Source organism: Takifugu flavidus, chromosome 12, assembly GCF_003711565.1.
Source record: "Takifugu flavidus isolate HTHZ2018 chromosome 12, ASM371156v2, whole genome shotgun sequence".
NCBI lineage: Eukaryota > Metazoa > Chordata > Actinopteri > Tetraodontiformes > Tetraodontidae > Takifugu > Takifugu flavidus.
This window is the reverse complement of record NC_079531.1, coordinates 14,621,615-14,642,108: the sequence shown is the minus strand read 5'-3', so window position 1 is coordinate 14,642,108 and position 20,494 is coordinate 14,621,615. Positions and strand designations below refer to the sequence as shown.

At 47.6% G+C, this 20,494-nt stretch overlaps 2 protein-coding genes across 10 annotated transcripts in view; one reads left to right on the top strand and one right to left on the bottom strand.

Moving 5' to 3' along the window:
• brip1 (BRCA1 interacting helicase 1) overlaps positions 1 to 20,494 on the top strand; it is a 59,194-nt gene that overhangs the window by 37,093 nt on the left and 1,607 nt on the right. For all 8 annotated transcript variants that reach the window (XM_057049708.1, XM_057049707.1, XM_057049704.1 and 5 more), the window contains one exon: positions 820 to 2,188. The gene's annotated coding sequence lies outside the window, so the exon portion shown is untranslated. The remainder of the gene's footprint in view (positions 1 to 819; positions 2,189 to 20,494) is intronic.
• tbx4 (T-box transcription factor 4) lies at positions 3,208 to 17,078 on the bottom strand. 2 transcript variants are annotated; one of them, XM_057049711.1, is made up of 9 exons: positions 16,553 to 17,078; positions 13,095 to 13,240; positions 12,907 to 13,001; positions 7,649 to 7,768; positions 7,235 to 7,382; positions 5,195 to 5,347; positions 4,835 to 4,923; positions 4,537 to 4,760; positions 3,208 to 4,469 (listed from the first exon to the last, which is right to left on the bottom strand). In XM_057049711.1, exons 2-9 carry the CDS (start codon positions 13,236 to 13,238, stop codon positions 3,820 to 3,822), a joined length of 1,623 nt encoding a protein of 540 aa, XP_056905691.1. In that variant the 5' UTR covers positions 13,239 to 13,240; positions 16,553 to 17,078; the 3' UTR covers positions 3,208 to 3,819. The 2 variants fall into 2 exon arrangements, with proteins under 2 accessions (XP_056905691.1, XP_056905692.1); XM_057049712.1 differs by lacking the exons at positions 12,907 to 13,001; positions 16,553 to 17,078 and having other exon boundaries at positions 13,095 to 13,225.

The following is a 20,494-nucleotide window of genomic DNA, read 5'->3' as shown; positions in this document are numbered from 1 at the left end:
TTTCAGGCCCAGTTTCTTAAAGCGCCGACACGTCAGAAGTGCCCGTCTGCCCTCGATAACGTGGGGATATCCAATCAAAACCCAAGGATTACTCAATCAAATCTCTGCGCTCGCGCGTGCTCGTATATAATCCACATTGGATTTGACGTTTTTGTCTCAGCATCTGCGGCGTTTCGCCTTTTTGTTTCGATGACTTTTACATTCAAAAGGCTCAGAAGACGTTCCCAAATCAGGACCGATTAAAAATGACCTTATATGTTTTTAGCCCAGTTTTTGGCCCAGTCTACAAACCCCTTCCGCTCCCCACTGCTGCTAATCAATAGCACGATTGATCACTTGGATAGCGGAGGCGTTCTCCATCCTCCTCATGGCAAACTTCTCCACAGTGGATTTTCCTGCACGTGCATCCAATCAGTCTTCTCCACTAATTGACTCTTTATGGGGCTCCAAGAAAACCCCCTAATGGACTCGATATGAGATATTTAAAGTAGAGGGAGATTATTTTTGGAGTCACGTTTTTACAAGATGGCTGCATGTTGGGCTGGCGTGTCGGGACGGGCGCCGCGGCGGCTCCACGGGGTCTTAGACACAAAGCTGTAGGGACGGAGGAGCTTGGACCTACCTCCAATGTCTTCCAGATGGGCTGCAGGTCACTGCAGATGCTCATCCATCACCAGTTTAAACTGGGCTTCATTAGGATGACACTTTTAAAATGGCCGCCCTACCGTTAGGACATAGATCTAAAGGGCTCACGTTGTAAAAGTGTTCTGGTCTCCCTTCAGTGTCTCCTTCTTCAGAAATGTCCTTTGTCTCTTACAGATATGGTTGGTCCCAGAAGCGGTCCACTTCTGCTCCTTCATCCGTGTTAAAGCCTGAAGCTTCCACCAGATCTGTGACTGCTTTAGATTTGTTTTACATGTAGAAACCATCAGTAATTGTACGGATGTATAAGCAAATGCTCTCTTCAGGGAATTCTGTCTCCCTCCATGAATTTCTCTCATTTGGCCATTAAATCCACCAAAAACATTCCTTTCTTCAGCATTCAACATTTTATTACTTCACACGTGAAGGCAGCCTCAAAACCTGCATCTTCTCTGTAAGTATCCTTCTCTGACTCCAACAAACGCGCTCTTAGTAAAATTCATGTTTCAAATCATTGGTGTTGCTGTGGAGTGATTTTGAGGTTCTACTCATTTTGTTCGTTAAGATTTCCATATTTTTCATTCCCATAACCGAGACGCCCGCTCAACATCATTTTTGAGAAAATGTTTGATGAAAAAAGCCACAATTTACATGCAGAGCATAATGTTTGCCTTTATTTAAATTAAATTTCCATTAAATAACCCCACTCCTGCCTCAGTAAAATGAAGTAAATGATGTGCATAATGGCCACTCCACTATGGCCAAATACTGAAGTGCACGTGTGAAAGCCAGCACCAATAACGTCTTAAAATCACATCTTTTCCCACACTCGTTCCAAGTGTTTCGGGTTCAAAAACATGTCGCTGGAGGCCGGGACCGCTCCTCCACGGCTGGAACCAAGCGTCTGATGGTTATTATCAGGTTATAGTTCAGCCCTCGGAGATAACCCCGTTTGCTTTGATTTGTGGATCTGGGTGGTTAGCAGCCTCGACCGAGACGCTCCGCTCATGTGAAACGCATCTGAGAAACAGATAGAGAATGAAGTGCTGACACGAAGCAGGGCCCGGCCATCAGCATAACTCATGATCTAATGAGAGCGCCATGTGAGACAAAGCAGGGCCTCCCGTCCCAATCCCGGTGCCTCGGAACGTTCCTTCCAGCTCGCTTTCCTTTACCTTGACTTTTGATCGCCGACCCGTTTGACGTGTCGCGATTGTTCTTCGAGTGGACGCTCTCGTCGGTCTGAAGAGCTTTGCATTGTGTTGCATGTGTAGGTGAGAGATCACACACACACACACACACACACACACGTGCACTGAGTGAACAAATCATCACATCATTTCTAGGCATCTTCCACAGTTCTGTGCCTGGGAGAAAGCTCGACTTGTTAGCATCTCAGCTAGCTCATCTGCACGTTTGGTGATTGGAAATGCTTCACAGAGGAGGAATAAACCCATATTTCACTATTTTCTGTGTAGGTAGAGCAAAGGCAGAGCCTGAACTGAGAGCTCTATGATGGGAAAAGACCTGGAAGTGAGTCTCCTGGGTGAGTACAGCCGTGAGGGTGACGTGGGGTGACAGTTGCTTCCCTACAGTCTTACAGATGCTTTTATTTAGCCGAGTTCTTATTGCCCCAGTTTCAAGCTCTTTCGGGGTTATCTTAGGGGTTAGGAGGAGAGGTGGTGTGTTTATAGTTGATAATCATTCATATAGACAGGCTGAAAAATGTGTTTACGCAAATACACTTGTGTCATTCTAAGGTTTTTTTTTTATAAGTTCAACATTCACAATACAGAAACCACACCCAGCATGACCTTGAACATGTTATGGTGCTCTTCATCTGCCTGAATTATAATTAAACATACCACATGTTTATTGGTGATGTCATTTCCCTTCATTTTCATTAGTTTACTTTTGTTTTTCTAAAATCGGGACTGTTTTGGACTTAAATTACTGCACGAGTGCTGTTGAGTGAAAGGGGGCGGGGCAAAGCTGCTAACATCGGAATGCAGCTTCTTACGAAACTCAGAGGTCACTCAAAACAAAAAGCCTCATTCTGCAGGAATTTTCTTGTATTGGATGAATTTACATGGCCGTGATTGACACCCGGGGTCGGATTGTGTCAGGTTTTATTTATAGATTTGATGAAGGAACGGCCATAAACTCCAATTAACTACAACCGTAACGCACAACATGAAACAAATGACATCCTGGAAATAAATCTTTCCTTTTCCATGCAAATTCACACACTACTGCATGTGATGCTACCAAGAGCCGCTTCACTTTCTCAGCCAGCTCGGCCTGTTTTATATTTGCCGTTTTGCAGAGACCTTTCCCCCCCCTTGGGAGTGGGATTTGTGCTGCTTTTCCAGGACTCAGCAGAGCTTAGCAACGTTTCTCTGAGCTCCCATCTGCCTGCCTGACACTTCACCTCTCCTCTTTCAGTCAACCAAAGAAGCAACGTTACATTCTGGTGGCAAATCTCACACTCGAAGACGATTCGCCGAGTCATGCTACGTTTTCCTCCGCCTCAGCTTTGTCATCTACAGACGTCAACACCCACGATCCAGTATTGTGTGGATTTCTCCCTTTATTATGGGAAAAGCTCTGGTTCACATAGTTAAGCCACAGTGTTACATGAGGTGACATTAGTCTCTCGTTTACTTCCCTCAGGGGACTCCTTTTCTCACACCAGAGGACAAAAACTCCCTCTTTCACTTTTGCTCCAGATCCGTGGTGCTGAAGCCTCTTCGGGATGAGTGATGCAGAACAGAGATGAAGAAACGCGTTTGCTTCTCATCGAGTTATTGGATCGGTTGACAGCAAGACAATGGAGATGTCGGTCATCTTTAAACACTCGCGTTTGGGTGGAGTTTCAACCCTGGTTGCACATCTATCTCACACAAGTGTTCGTCAGGAGCATCTGCGGCTTTACCCCTCCCTCATCGCTGGCTCTCAGCCGGTTCTGTGTTCGGGAGATCGGGAGCGCCGTTTGGGTTTGTTGCGGTCACACTTTGTGCCACCTTTGACTCTTGGTGTCGGAGCGCTGCCGGCTCCCTCAGATCCGCTCTGCTGGGTTTGCCGGTCTCATGTGGGTAATTCAGTGGTGATGTAAATGGCTGCTCGGCGTCAGCGAAACCTTGATTGGGACTGGACCGGTTCCTCCCGTCGTCGGCATTAGCTGTCGTTCCAGTGTGTCCCTGTGCTGTTCAAACCCATCTGGTACTGGAAGGATGGATCCCTGATGGCACCCTGTGAGGGATACGCTGAGAAATCCCTGTGAGGTCGCGGCGGCGACCCCGGCTTCTTGTGGTACGGGCCCGCCTGGTCTGACCGGTCTCTGGATGCCAGTGTGGCGGGAGCGCAGGATGAAGCGGACGGAGGCGGAGATATCACGGGAAGACCCCGCTGGGCCGGAGCCGAATTGAAGACCCCCAAATCAGACTGCGGTCTGGGAGCCATGGTGGACGCTGGGTGCGGGACCACGGGTGTGACGGCGGCAGTGTTGGCGAAGTGAGCGGCGAAGGGCTGGTAGGCGACGCCGTCCACCGTGTAACGAGGGTAGGGCGGCATCGTCGCCCACATGCTGCGATTCATCGGAGGGGAGTGGTTTACGTCGTCGACGTCGCCCGCGCCAGATCCAGACTGGGCCTCCATCCCGCCGTACATGCAGGCCTCTCTGGCAGAGAAGGCCTCGTTGTGGTAGGGGCGCGGGAGTAACGACGACTCGTAAGAAGGCGCGGAGCGGAAGTAATGCTCCTCCGAGACCGCGGATGGCGTCTCCAGGAACGGACGCTTGCATCCGAGCTCCAGGTGCCGGGAATTATCTGCAGAGAAAACGGGATTCGTAACGGTCGCGTCCAAATCTGAGGAGAGGGCCGGCGGAGAACTTACCTCTGTGTTTGAAGCAGTGGTACAGGAGGCCGGGGTCTCTGCTCGGGGGGAAGTGGTTCGAAATGGGATCCTGGGAATCCGAGTTGGCCAAGGGAAGCCCGGCTTCGTACTGATAAGAGGACAGGACTTGAGGATGACCCGTCATCAGCTTCCCTGCCAGGTGGTTGTGGGAGGAGATGAGCCTCTGGCGAACCGAGTTCTTGGAGATCGGCGGATACTCTTTGCTACAGGAGGGCAGACGAAAGGTGAGCGTTGTGCTCAACACTCACTCAAGGTTGGACTCGTTGGACTCGCTCACCCCTGTAGTCTTGAAATACGCGGGTCTCCTTCTTCGCTGCCTCGAAACCCTTTGGCAAAGGGGTTGTTTTCTATTTTCAGCTGGGTGATCTAGGAAAGGAATATAGCCTTTCATCCATCCGAGCCTCAGAGAATCAGGTTGACTTAATCTCATTCTCAGGATTAGCACTCTGCCCTAACATTGTTGTAACGAGTGTAATAATTCAAAATAATCAGGAAAAACTTAATCAGATACTCCAAATAAATAGCAAACATTATACACATGCATACATTAAATATGAATCACAAATGACTTTTGCTTGAACTGCAGGGATTTTACAGGGACTATAAATGTTAGCATGCTAACCAGCTTCTGCGCTACCTTGTGGTTTTGGTAGGAGGTGACAGAGATGAAGGCCGTCTCGTGGAAGACATGGGTACAGTAGGCCGTGTTCTTGGATCCAAAAGCATTGTTTTCATCTGCTTTGACGATGTGGAGTCTCGGCTGGTACTTGTGCATAGAGTTCAGGATGATCTAGAGGAGGATATAGATTTGATTTTGCACGTCTGTGATTTAAGTACAGCTTTGGACTTTTGGATTTGGTTGGTGGCTTCGTATTGTTGGCTGATCGGCGTCATATCTGTTGTGTTTCTAACTTTCCATGTTGTCGTCACGCCCACCTCAAATCCTCTCAAAGTCAGTGGAAGCAACCATAGGCTTTCATCAGGCCCTGACAGGGCTACATTTTCCCAGCATGCACCAGCTCAGCCTCAGTATGTCGTCGCCTTTATTGGAAGATCTACCCGAATTCATAGACCTCTTTATCACACAACACCTTATTTGCGGACAGTTTTTAATTAAATCGACGACTTGATCCAGCAGTTCCTCTGCAGCTTTCATCTCCGCCACGCTTGATTGGACATCCAGATGTTCCATGTAGCAGGTAGCATGTGTGGAGCCTGTTTAGCATGTGTGGCTGTTCGGATGGCTGCAGGTCGGCCCACTAGCATCAGCCCGTTCTCTGCAGCGGGTCGCCGTGCACAGCCAAGCGTTAGCAACAACGGGGAAGGGTCATCACTAGTCCAGCTCTGTCAAGGCAGATGAACATCAAGGCCCGCACATCGGCTCCCCTCCTCATTTACCAGAGGAGGGGAGCTTTCTCCTCCAGGGGGCTCCCAAAGAGCAGAGCAGAGAGAGCGCCGGCCCAGGCTAAAAAGCAAACGTGCTCCCATGCTCCTGAGACGGACTGGAGACAGGGATAAGCTATTGGTGGGTCACCAGAGTCTCTGTTGTTGACCTTTGTCTGCCAGGGAGCTGTTTGAGGATGATACCAGAGACTCGGTCAGGGGGGCTTTGCACAGATCAGCGAAGAGCTAATGACAGTATTTGCTTTCATGTTCCTTGATATAAAAACGCTCAGACATGCTCATTTGCTTCGGCTGACACAGGATACCGAGGGTGAGATCGTGGTTACCGCAGCGCCAGCCCGTTTGTCACCGGGAATTAAAACGTCGTCATCGTGATTCTCGACTGGGTTATTGATGACGGTAGAGCGATCTGTATCGCGTCACATCACTGGGCTCGGCTGGCGCGGGGGTTCAGTGAAGGCATCATATGGGATTATGTCGCGTCGATAACGTTTAGTGCCAGTCAAGTTCGTGCTCGCGGGGAAGCTGCCGGAGTTTCTCCGCTGATCAAAAGAAACCAAAACCTGCAATTCTCAGGCACCAGACAATGGAAAATTGGTCAGATTCCTCATTTTTGTTCTGGTCCTGTGACGAGTAATGATAAGTCCTGATTGGGAGTTCCCTGGCCCTGACGGCCCTGCTGCAAAGCTCCTGGTCAGGCCGTCATCTGGACCATGCCTGGTCTCAGACTCGTCCTGTCCTCATTACTCGGCCTTATCACTGGCCAGGCGCTGAACTCAGGCTGACAGCAGGCCCCGCCACTGATCTGAGAGGTTATGAACCTAATGAGCCCGCCCACTGATGGGATGGCTTCAGACAAGCTATCCCAGGGTCCCCCTGGGGAGCACTGCCACAGTCACACTCTTCACCTCACTCTGCAGCTTTTGCCTTTCATCCTTCTTTCAGGAATCTGCCTGCGAAACAAAAAAAATCCTCTTGGATTTTGATGTTTGGACGCGCTTTTACTCAATGTTCTGTATCAGCTCCGCGTCTCACATTTGAGATGGGGTTTTTTTTCTTCGTTGTTTTTTCTCGAAGCAGGTTTGACACTCAAACTGCTGCTATCCTAACCCAAGTAGCCTTTTTTGGTTGCGTGAGGAAAAATAAAGCCGGGATTAAAACCAACAACCCCGGCGTTGTGTTGTAGCACTGAGATCCACTTAGCCTAGCTGCTCATCCTCAATAATGCTAACGATGGAACTCTGTTTTCTTAAAGCTCCTTGCAGAGACTCACATGTCCGAAAGGGTCCAAGTGGTTGTTTGTTAGCTTGAGCTTCTGGAAGGAAACCAGTTGCCTCATCCAATGAGCTCCTGCGGCGGGGGAGTCGGGGTGCACGTACAGCCTGCCTGGCATGGCGGGCTCGGCTTTGCCAGCCACCATCCTAACAACAGATGTAGGAAGACAAACTATTATAAGGAAATCCGTGTTGTCTTTAGCTCTTTAGAGAGCAAAGGGACCAAAAGTGGCTGCTGAGGGGGCGCCACTGTTCACTGAATCATTGATGAGGCAGATAAGGATGCATTTATTTAATGTTGAGCTGGTGATGCTGAAAATATATCCAGAGTAACCGGACTCATCTCTCAAGATATATGAGTGATGTTTTTAGCGGGACAAAGTTGGAGCAGCCCATCTCACCCTTAAACTTACCACTTGTTATCGCAGAACTTGTAGCGGTGGTCATCAGCCGGGACCACGTCGATGAGCAGGATGTATTTGGTTTTCGGGTTCATCCCAGTCAGTTTCACTTTGTAGCTCGGAAACATTCTCCTGGAAGAGAGCAAGACGACGTGTTACACCTGCTCCCATTTGACTTTTACGTGGAGCGACGGCAACTCTTGATTCAACAATGGTGAATGGGATTAGATGAATTAGCGTAAGCGCCTTCTGTACAACGCAATGTTGTAAACAACCCTGGTAAACAGGGATCAGCCCCACTTTTCAGTATTATTTGAATTGTACTCGTAAATCCATGTGATTTGGAAACTTTCCTTCACTAAACTTTTGTATTTCTGACTCTTATTTATCCTCAGAGGCTTGTTAATTGTGTTGCGTGGCTGCGTAGAGGAGTGTGTGTGTGTTGAGAGCGCAGACGAAGATCCAATTAGCTCTGCGATGATGTCCCTAGCGGATTGGGAGGTGCAAGGTGCGGTTGAGATCACAGCATTGACCAACAAGTGTGGTGAGAACGTCCTGTTTTACGAGGCCCGGGGTGACCTCTGCACCCCAACAGGCTGCTGCGCGGAACAACATGCGAGGGAAACACTTGCCAAAGCTTCAGGAATCATTTTCTTGACATTGTCCTTGTGGTCAGAACTCATTTTCTGGCCTGGTAATGATTTGCCTCCTTGTGGATATTTGAAGGCTGAGATCCTCTCATTCTTGTGATACAGAGAGGTCACACAAAGTATGGGAGCACGCTCTATCTTTCATCTTTTTAAATGCCTCCAGACCTCACGACTATATGCTAATATAGCACTCAGAGTCATAAAAGCCATGAAGGAGCTTCCTTCTTTGGCCTCTTCTGGGAACACTTTTTCATCTGCACTAAAGGAAAATTTGCAAAAGGACTCTGTGCCCCTTATAAAGCCCTAAGTGGTTTTTAATGGCACCCCGGATCGCACAGCAGTTTAGATAGCCAAGTCGTCATTGCTCAACAGGCTACGGTCGAAAAGGCCTGCAGTTTATCCGCGTGCGCTGCCAATGGCAACATGTTCAAACAGTGGGAGGACTCATGAAAGCCCCGCATGCTTTCTGGAGAGACGCAGCATTAAAACCCTCTTTTCATACCCACCATTCTGATCAGCGCCCCTCTTCAAAGGCTCCTATCGTGGGTGACACCATCTGATCATGTTACTGTAAATACTCCCTCGTGTAAGACAAAGAGAGGCAGAGCGAGGAGGGGGGATTTAGGGCATTTCTCTCCCAGGCTTCAAATCCAATCAGTAGGAGAGATCAGTCCCGGTATCATCCTCATCGAAAGACGGGTTAATCTGAGAGGAACATTCAAAACAGACCTCTGCTCATCTGCAGCCCGGCTCACAACAGATGGAGGTCCGTGTCAACACATGTGGCCCTCAGATTTGTGTAATGTGTCCACAACCGTCAAGTGAGGGGCTCTGCTGCTGCTCAGGCCTGGGCTGAGGAAATGAGTCTGTCCGCTCAGACGGATTAGAAGGACGGGTGGGGTGTGGGCGAGATGGGCCTGGTGGACTCCTCAGCTCCGTTTGACTCAATATGGTGAAGAATGTCAGGATCTCCTGACAGCTCCCAGGTTTCACGACATCTATTGAGACGTAATATACGAGGCTGTTAAAGGACTTTTATTACTTCTACGGTACGTTTCCACGATTCAATTTGTGCCTTTTTAAGCCAAGATAAAGGTAAGGTTTGACCTGAAGACCATCTCGAGCCAGGCTCCCGACTACAGTTTAACTCTTCATTTACTGGAGCCTGTCATTAGGGGGCAGTAGAGATGCTTCGGAGGCTGTCACTGGGGCGGTATCGATGCCTTTAAACGCTCTTGTTTTCTCTGGACACGTTTTTAAATGGGGCAGATTTATGATGTGATTTACATCAACGTGATGAACCACTCTGGGTTTAAAGTGATCTTTTCTCTGCATTAGCCAACACAGACACTGATTAATCCCTCTGTAATTTTCCCAGGAGTTTTCTCTTCTAACACACGGAATGTAGTCTTTATTTACTTTAATGCTGCGTCAGTGCTAAATAATTTGTCTTTTAAAGAGTCTCATTTTTTTATCTGCAGTCAGAAAAAGCAAATTGAACAGCGTTTTTCCCCCCTTTACTCTATTTAGACATCTTTTAATCTGAATTATAAATCACAAGTTTTTTATTTTATTCATATCATAAATATCATAAATATCACAAACACAAACCACATTCTGTGATTACGACTCAGACAAATTGTCGCATTTCGGTGCGGGAGACGCGAATACGTTCACAAAAGATACAGTTATTGTTACCCCGGACAGCTAATTTTCCACGGCTGACAAGATGAAGGCAAACGTACACACAGGTTGGTGTGAGTGAGCGAGCGAGGTTAAGAGGAGCATGACAAATGAAGGCTGGAGAGTGTGTGTGTGTGTGTGTGATATCAGTGTCAGGGTGTGTGTTTCTGTGCCTGGCCAGCTGTTTCTCTTAACAACCCCACATGTTTGGGCCCTACCGTGATACATTCCCTCTCTGGGAATCTCCAGTATGGCGGCAAGATCAAACGGCGCCATGGGTAGGACTGGTGGGGGGGGGGGGGTGTGATGAAGCGCTACGAGCAAGTGGACCGGGCCCATCGTGGGCGCCGGATTCCCCTCATCCACCCGCCACCGCTCTCTTGACGGGTTGTGTATAGAGAGGGAGCCTGAGCTGGATGTTGGGACCCTGGCAACGGGTCCAAAATGGGGCCTGCCCCGGACACGCACCTCCTCGGGTCGCCTGCAGCCAGAACCAGAGGGGCGCGTACGTGCCCCCCGGTTCAGCCCCGATAATTTACAGCGCAAACAGACTTCTACGGTTCCATTACATTGCGGAGAACCTGATGCGGAACATTGCAGAAGGCAAATTCCGCCGGCCACGCTCAGACGCTCCGGGTACCAAACAGCTGTTTGCTCATTCTCCATACAACCGGAACTCCTTTATTCCACACAAGAGCGAAAGCGCCTCGGGCGCCCTCTGCTGGCGGGTTGCAGTAGTAGCAACATGCCCCCCCTCCCCCGCTGCTACTGTCGAGTTGTCGTGATCAAGGTTTGAGTTTGTGGTCAGCTGAGGGCAGACTGGCAACTGTAGAGACAAACTAATGACAAACGAAACAAACGAATTCTGCAAAATTAGCCGAAAATTAGCAAAGGAAACTAGATTCTAGACTGGTGTGAATCATCCGCTGTGCAGCTAAGAGTTCTTTTAAGCTGAACACACCTTCATGTTCCCCCCCCGCCGCTCTGATCTGACTCACATTAGCAGATAAAGCTGTCACTGCCCCGCATGATGTCATCGCTTCTAATCAATGATTCATTAGATCGAGAAGACTTTAACATCAGCTGACCCTGATTTGAGATGAGTCACACTTTACAGGGGCAGAAGAGACACATTTACGGACGTGCGAATGGACAAATTAAACACAGTAATGCGGTTTAGGAGCTGCGGCGGATTCCCACATCACAAATCTGCGCGCCGCTCATAACTGGCGTTCATAATTCAGCCTGGTATCGGTGTCGTCGCTCCGATCCCTGTGTGTGTGACCTTCAGCTTGTGTGCTGCAGAGGTAAACTCAGGCAGGTTTTCCCAAGCACAGCTGCATAGCTGAAGCCCGGCACGGCCCTTCAAAGGGCTTTAAGGCTTCAGAGCCCACTTCATCAGCCGGACAAGGGAAAGCCCATCGCTTACTGTTGTGCAGCATTAAGGAAAAAAATGTGGCGACCTTTTACATTTTTTTCCTGGAGAGAAAGAAAAAAAAACCATCCCGTGAGGAATGAGAGGCGGAGGTCGATTTGGGAGCGTACTCATTCTCTGGTTAATGTCCAAAGAGCTAGCTATCTAATCCTCGGGTCGCATTAAATCCAACAAGCCGAGCAGTCATTTGTGTTTTCAATTATGCAGCCAGTGCAGCGGGAACTTTCCGTCCGTCCCTGAGAGAACGTTCTAACTGCTGTATGTTACTATTAGCTGTCTAAACAGACGGTCGCAGACTAGTACGCAACCCATGAATCCATCACCAACGATATCATTTACTCTCTTTATTTCCCACCAGATTTACAGCGATTTTGCGCTGACATGTGCTGGAAAACCAGGCGACATTCTTGTCGGTCGGTTCTGGGAGTGAGGTGGTGATTCTGCTGGGTTAGATGGACGTTTTAAAACTCCCCTACATTGGTGAAACAGCTGAAGTTTTCCCAATTATTTCACAGTAGTAATGACCTCATAGGTTCATGTCTCCCTGGATCCATCGTACAGGCAGATTTTCACAAATTATTAACACAATTTCTATTTGTTTCTATTTGTTTATTTTCTATATGTACATGTGCTGCGGCACATCTAAGGCTCGCTAGCTCAACTCTCCATGACGTCCATTGGTTTGTAAAGGGACCTTTCAGAACCATGGATTTTAACTTGCAGGACGTCGCCAAGCCAGGAATGACCATATTTGGAGAAGAGGGGGGGACTAGGGGAGGAGTTAGGGGCGAGTATAACTTTTCGTGTCAGGCTGTGCAGCCCACCTACAGACTGTATTGTGCTGTATGTCAGGCATGTCAATCAAATACACACTCTCCAGTTAGAAAGGATTAATATCTAAATAGATTATGGAAATAATTTCAGATGGACCACCAGATCATGCGTTAGGCTGATGAAATTTAGCTGTTGACACCGTTATAGGTCGTGGATTCTTTTTGAGTGAGTATTTTGTGATCAAACTTGAGGTAGTGCCCCCAGCGGAGGTGGGTGGTATTGCAAGTAAAGTCACTTCCGCGTTGGCTTCCGTTTTCGTACGGGAAGATTATCTTTTAAAATCAGGCAACGGCTCAGCTAAAACACATTTTCGACGTGTTTGTCATTAGCTTGTATCGGTTAGAATTTATCGTAGATTTACTTCCTCACCTTAGTTTTCATTGAGTTTGGGTCCATTTTTGCATTTCCAGTTAATTTATTTGTCATTTTTTTTAGCATTGCAAAGGTAGCAACATTTCAAAAGTCTTTGTTGCTTGTGTACTTTCCAGCCCCAATAATCTGCACAATCATAATAATCTGCACCATTTTGAATCTCCTTTTCTTGACATTATAGATAATAAAGTCGAGGGTACACAGATACTTTTGTTTGATCCGACTCAGCTAAATTATTGTTTCAGACTAGCTCGTTTTTTCCTAAATTTGGATTGGGATTTTGCTGCTCCACTCACCTCCCTGCCTTCGTGATGATCATCTCTGTTCCGGCCTCATGGAACTTTTTCCACAGCTCCCGCTCGTGAAGAACCACTTTAATGTTCTCGATGTTCTGAAAGAGATCCGCCATCACCGTCCCGCTCCGCTCTAATCCCACCAAAGATAGATTATCGAGAAAACATGCCGCCATTTCCAAACGCTGTACCTGGTTGGGCTCGCTGGCGCTGGGAACGGTGGGAGCTGTGGACAGATCCGGCCGTGGCTCCTGTGAAAGGAGATCAGGCTGAATGGCGTCCTGGACCCGGCTCATGCGTCCATCCGTCACAGCTGAAACCTTCTCCTGCAGCATCTCTGCAGGATTAGCAAAATACTCAGCTGTCAGATGTTTTCAGGGACCGACTGCAAAATGTCAGTGACACAGAAGGTAGATAATGCTGATTGGAAGCGTCGCTACTCGACCAGGCGTGCACGTGCACGCGCACGTGTCTCTTTAGCTTTTACAGACCACGAACGCCCGGCAGGTTTATTCATTGGGTCCTCTCTGTTAGCATTTTCTGTAATTCTGTGAAAATGTGGTAACTGTGTGTCTCGACTGAGCTGGGATGTCTGGCCACCAGTTGTTTTTTTGGTCTGGCGAAATTACCCGACGGTGGAGAATAGCTTGTGTTCCCGAGCCAAGTCGTATTTAGAGAGCTCTAAGATGCAGGAGAAAAGAGGCAAAGCTCACGTTCAGTTAATACGCTGCGTCCTTCTGTTTACAGTGTCGTCTCTGAGGTCTCCACACATGTGTGCACCATCTTCACAGCTTTCACAAACAACAAAACCGTCATCATCACCAACGAGAGAACCCCCCCCCCCCAAAGATTCCACTGAGCACTAATGGGCAGAAAATACTGCGCTAAAGATCAAAATTTAGTTAATTTCCCTCCCAACCGCAGTTTGGAGGCAGTTGATTGCCTTTTCTTTCATGGATAATTATATCCCTTTTTTTGTTTTGTTGTTTTAAACTCTCCCGAGACTTTTCTGAGCCGTTTTCTAAGGTTCCAGAAGTCGTTGCTGAAAAGAGCTGCCAATGTGTTGACTCACTGAGCAGATTTCTACACTTTTTTTTCCCCAAAAAATTGAAAAAAACTGTCAAATAAAACAAAGTGTGTGTGTTCTAGTGCGTATATGCTCTCGTGTGTGTGTGTGTGTGTGTGTGTGTGTGTCTGGCTACAATCAACTCTACTCTGCTATTTATCAAACTTGCAAAATTAGAGCACCACAAGGCTCCCTATAAACAGCCACATAAAGTTACATGTCAATTATATGCAGACGACGCCGTCATATTTGCCCAAATATATCTAAACATTTTGATGCTAGCTTTGGATCCACCTGCTATTTCGTTATTTTTGCTCAAACATGTTTCTATAATTAAATGGTTGTACTACCCTAAACCCCACAGTGACCTTTGCCCCGAGGGTCAAGGCGGTGATGCGTTCTCCTCACAAATATAAGTAAATCCATTTAAAAAGGCTCGTTCTGAGAATCAGACGTAGCTTGAATGTTGGGCCGAGCTTTTGTATCGACAGGAAACGACTTTGCGCTCGTCTGCATCTCGTCTGAATAAAGTCTGCGCGGACGTTTGGGCCGAGCGGTTCCTTTCCACAGAATTCAGCGCCTAATAATAGCCCCCGTGCATCCTCGGAGCCTTCTGGCGCCACGGCGGACAGTTAGCGAGTCAAACACGCAGGCTTTATTTGAGATTTGACGAAGGGAATCTGGATCAAAGCCCCGGCAGCAAATCACCCTGACGTGCTGCGATCGAGGCCAAACTCTGGCCGCTCCCAGACACGACGCAGTCCGCTCCTTTTGGGAAGATTGGTGGTTTCTTTTGAGCTGGGATGGAGCCAAAAAAGAATCAGGTGAAAGCGATGAGGCACGGACGCATGCGTTAATCTGCGGCCGCTTCGTGCCTCAAACGCTGCGGTTTGTCACTCAAACCATTCAGCCGCGGCTCGTCCTGCTGCTGCTTTCGCGTCGGAACCGCGGGCTGCCTGTTCTCAGAGGGGGACGCGAACCAATCTGGCTTTGAATGCTTCCAAACGGGCTGAAAACACTTTCTGCTCTTAAAGCCGCTCTGTGATTTGTCTCACCTGTCAGGTTGCAGCCACTGTTTTTAGCTCTCAGGACTTTTCTAGCAGCATCTTTCTGAAGAAGGGATGGGGATGGGGGGGGGGGGGGTGCTCCAGCTGTGGGAAACCTGTTGCTTTTGTGCCTGAAAGCTCCCCGGGCCTGTAAACACAGGGCGACCCCTCTCTCAGCCATGAAAGTGCAGAGGCGGCGTCCAGTGTAAACGGATGGAGACGGTCATGAAAGCTAATAAAGATAAGGCCTGGCAGGGAACAGAGCCTTTTTACATTTTTTCTTATTATTTTTTGCAGCGTGGAGCCGGGCCTTTCGCTGGCTCTGTGAACCCGGTTCTGTTTCTGTCACCGAGGACACTCAATCTGAAAAATATTCAGGGCATCTATTCATACACGCACAGCGCCAGTTTTAAATCTGTCAACACGCCTTTAAAGAATAAATAAAAACACCGAACCAGCGGGACAACGGAGATCAGCTGTTTATTATCTCAGTTAATATTGTATAAAAGTGTAGAATCCAGAGGGTAGTCTGGTTAATGCCTCTAAGAAATGTTTGCTTTAAATAAATCCGCTTGTAAAACATTACTATGAACTTCAAGAAGACGTAAAGCCTGCGCACCAGCAATAAACACAACTCACTCTTCTTCTTTTTCTTCTTTTTTTTGTCTGGGAAAAAATCTGCAAGACTCATTTTAGCGCTCTGCTATCAAACAGTTCAGAGAATTAGAAGCTAAAATGTTGGGCTGTAATTGAGACTGCCCTGGATCTCAGTCCGCCATTTTGTGCCTGCAGCTGTGATTCGAAGGCCCGAAGGCCTGAGCGTCAGCGGGAGACGCTTTACTGTCCAAAGGGAAACGAACCCAACGCTAAAGTAATAGAACAAACAAAAACAACTCAGGTTGGCCCAACGCCGTGCTGCCTCACACTTTCAGAACTTTCCAACATAGAAAGAAATACATAAAAAAACAAGGTCAACTGAGCCGCTAAAGTTTTCTACCTCAATTATCTCAAAATGTCTCTAGAATTCCGTTATGGATTCTACAAATAAATAACAGTCAATCACTTCTTTCAGCCTCTTAATCAAGTAAAGTTATACAGAACCGTATTCACACGCAGCTTTAAAATGCAATTTTACACCACATTTAAATACAATCCAATAATAACAACAACAACAACAATAATAATAAGTTGCGTCTAGGTGCGGCAGATAAATAGAAATAATTTAACAGAGATCCAAATAAACGGAGGTGCAGGGGTGTTTTTGACGGCAGCTGGGGCCCAGTTCGGGTCTCCCCGCGGCTCCATCCATCTCTCTTCTCCCCCTGTTCATCAGATCTGTATCAGCCTGTGGGAGTTTACTGCTCTAATCATCGCAGCAGATTAGATAGACCCTCCACTCCCATCACACCGTCGCTCCAACAGGAAGCGGCTTTTCTGTCTTGCTTTTTTTTTTTCTTTTTTTTTTTTACAAGCAGGCAGATAATCGGCAGCTAATCAATTGGCCCCGATCAACAGCAGATATGAGCCCTTACTGTACCTCCTGCGTTCAGCTCTCATCTGCTTACATCCATCCCTGCGCGCCGCGGCTGTCCTCGGCCCGAACAGCGGGGTGTCTCCCGTCCCACGGCGGCGACACGTGGTTTGGTGCAAAAACCCGCCTGTTCTGCGGGGGAACTGCGGGCCGGAGGTTCGCTGCTGAGCGCGGGTTCGGTGGCCGGTTCGGCTGCCCTAGTGCCCTTCAGCTCCTGCGGCGCCGAGCTGCGCTCTGCGCCTGTGCGGTGCGCGCTCTGAGCTCCGAGGGGAGATCTCAGTGGGGGTGTTTTCTTGGAATCGCATCCACGGCCGCGCGTGCACACGCATTCCCCACGCGCACTCCCCTACACGTAGCACGGACGCAGTTGCTCAGCCTTCTTGTGTGAAGACAGTGAGGGGAAAGACAGTCCCCCCCCACCAGCGCTTCTCTTAGCGGGGTGACCCTAAAAACGCAGCCGAGCAGCTGCCCTCCAAACGGGCTGTGCTGCCTCAGAGGCTGGGTGACATCCAGTGAACCCATCACACACACACACACACACACACACACACACACACACACACACACACACAACACACACACACACACCCCAGTAACACTCACTGTATATTTCTGTATATTTCCACATGCTTGTGCACCAACCATCATCCTCAGCATCCTTACTTCTCAGGTCATTTACCTGCTCTGACTCCGGCCGCGTGCGCTGTGACTGTCGCGCGAACCGACTCGTCCCGGTCCAATAATGATGGTTGAATTAAAAATAACAATTTAGTCCACGATTATTTCTTTCTGTTAAATTGTTCGTCGCAAAACAATGTGAGGTAACATGGGCGGGTAGTTATGGAATAAATGATGAATATTCGTGGAAAACTGATAATTCATTAGAATGTACATATTAATATTAAGCTAATTATAAAATCCGTCTCTCTATATATATATATAAATATGTGCGTGTGTGATTTATATCATATTTTTTCAAAAGCCTGAAAACTTGAGAAACTTAACCAAGTCTGGCTCAACTGTTGCCGTTAACGTCAGAAACGCTTCGTTCCGGTTTCAGGTTATTTAACGTTTTGCGCGTCTTTCTGCCTCCTGAAGCCGCTCCGGTTTGTGCAACACGCACGCGCCTCCTGGACCCCCCGAGGGTCACTCGGGCCTCGTGAGTGTGATGACAGGCCGCGCGCTGTTTACCTGACACGTGCGCTGCTGGTTTGGCGCGAAATGAAGCATTTATTTCGCGGTTTTAGTGAATCACATTTCTTTCCCGTTTTTAGGCAAAAATTAATCATTTAAATTTAATCTCTGTCCAGAACAGAAACACTGTTTCGTTTGAAGTTGTGTAGCTAAATCCTTTGATTTTATTACAACACAATTACACCAAAGTCAGAGCAGGTTAGTTGTGGCCCTGTGGAACAACAGGCAGATATTTTTCAAATGTATCCCATCGTTCCAGAGCCAAATCTCGGAGTTCAACCACAACAATCCAAATTTCCAGGCCCACTTTTGCCCACATTATCGTTTTAGACGTTTAGACAACCCCTTTGACCCAGAGATGATGTGTTCTGCTGCTCAGCCACGACAGACGAGAGCGTCTTACCTCCTGCTCGTCCCTCAGCTCAGCCCGACCTGTTCCTCCGTCTCCACTGAGGGAATGCTTGTACCAGACCCATGCACCACCTCTGCCAGCATCTGCCTCTATCAAAAGGTTTGATCCTATTAATTTATTTTTTTTATCGCTGCCGAATTGAGCTGGAGTTGAGCGGAGGAGCCGAACGTCCACACACACCCACCGTCACGTGGGGGAGAAGAGGAGGAGGTTACAGCAGAAGGCAGCCTGACGCCAGTGAATTACTCTGGGGAAATTATGCTGACACAAACATCCATTCTTGTTCTATACCTTACTTTTAATTTCAATCGGACAGTAACTTAAGTCATTCAAATCACCTTCTAGTGCCGTTCCAAAATCTCCTGTTTTTAAAGGTCATTCTGTTGCGTCTGCCTTTAAAATCTTTAGAAACGTCAAAGTCATCTGGCTAAAACTGTGTTTTATAAAGTGCCACTGAAAGTATCTGATTTTATTGGTAGTTAAGTATTTTACTCGTGAAAGCTTAAAGGTTCCCAACACCAAAACATTTAAATAAAAGCAGAGCATCGAAATCAATGTAAAGTTTACTGGATCAGATTGGAAACCAAGAATAAATGGATCATTTTAAGATTAGAACTGCGTAGAGAGGAATCGTAATGGTACAAAGTAGATGGAAAGATGCTCAAATACAGTCACCAGAAAATTCTGGAATCAGGTTTTTCTCAGTAAACATGGACAAAAATGTAGAGTTAATTATCAAATAGGAGGCGAGAGGGTGCGCTGGCCTTTGGATTGATGTTTTTCATGGCTGACCTCCAGCACTTTGCACAAACACGTTCCCATTTGATAATGAAGCTCTTCTGAACCTCATGTTTTCTGGAATAGTTGAATAAAACATCTCATTGATCATCTTTCAGATGAAGCTGCTCCCACAGCCAGTTGAGCACTCTGGATTTCTGTCTGAGAGACCTTTCAGGGTTACAAAAATTTGGATTAATCAAATATTTCAGCACTATCAGAATCATTTATTAGCCATCACCATATTTGCCAGTTCTGAAAGGTCCTGGAAGGGCAAAGGTCACAGTTGGGGATCGCTCATGAAGTTGTGATGCCTCCGGGACTGACGGTGTCGTATCAGCTTTTTAAGGTCGATGTAGAAACAGACGAGACTGTCAATGAATGTGTAAGAACAAGAGCTGTTAACCTCAACCGGGTGGGGCGCCTTCACCTCCATCGTGGAGTTGAGTTCCTCTCAGTTTTCATCCAGTTTTGACGTTTTAGGGGGGTTAAAAACTTAAAACTACGCACACGAAGATCAACACGCGATGGTTGAAGCCTTTTCGAGGAGGGTTGTTGGGAGGTCAGCACCAGGGGGTTAGCTGGTCCTCTGGCCACGGCTGATATTAAATGTAGCATAAAGGTGGAATAACCAGCGGTAGAAAGGTGGGACATCAATGTAAAAAACCTCATTTTCTTCCTTCCTTCGGAATAAAAGGCCGCCATTTTGTGCCGATCATTGCGTTTCTAACCGTAAGTCTGGAACCAGGAAGAGGAATTATGGACGCTTGAATTCCAGACAAATTAAACATTAAAAAAAAAAGAATCTTCATTCCAATCTGTTGCTGGAAACTCAAAGTCTTCCGTTGATTTATTTTTGTTCTTTGACTCTTTCAAAGTTCTCTTGAAAGAACGTACTTTATCGCTTATATCGCTGACCTTTAGAGTTCTGCGCCGTTCATCAGCGAGAAGCTCGTTCCCTCGACTTAAACGGCACTTTGGGGTCACCGTTGTGGCGAAATTGGTTTAAATAGATTAAACTAACGTCTAATTCCAGTTTGTCTAAACCTGACACTTGTACAGCAGCTATAAAACCGCTCCTGTTTATCTGGCCTCCCTCTCCACCCCCCTCGCCAGCGTTGGCGTCTGACTCAAGCTCGTATTTAAACAGTGTCATGCCCTTTGTTTTCCAGAGCTACCCCCCCCCCACCCCCGCCCCCCCCAGACCCTTTGAAACGGGCGCCATGTTTCCACTGCGATCGTTTAATTCAGAGAGCAGCTTGATGATATTAGTGTCAGGGTCAATTGCTGATTTCGCTCAGAGTTTGGAAGTTGGCGGTATGTTGGCGTCATGTGCTGCTCGGTTCAAGATCTGGTCAAAGACACACACACACACACACACACACACACACACACACACACACACGGCTTCTCTGATCCCTGAACATGTGACAGGGCAGACATGGGACCGGGGTTATCCTACAAACTTCAGAGGTCCGAGTCCAGCACCATGGAGCTCAGACCTCCCATGAGGGAACCTCCGGAATCACCTCGCCATGCTCTTCCTCCTGCCTAAATATTTAGCG

Excerpts from the sequence above, each read along its gene's own strand:
- tbx4 (XM_057049711.1), bottom strand. The coding sequence starts at position 13,238 with ATGCTGCAGGAGAAGGTTTCAGCTGTGACGGATGGACGCATGAGCCGG. Across the intron at positions 13,002-13,094 it reads GCGCCAGCGAGCCCAACCAG|AACATCGAGAACATTAAAGT; the intron begins GTACAGCGTTTG and ends GATCTCTTTCAG. Across the intron at positions 5,348-7,234 it reads ACTTGGACCCTTTCGGACAT|ATCATCCTGAACTCTATGCA; the intron begins GTGAGTCTCTGC and ends ATCCTCCTCTAG.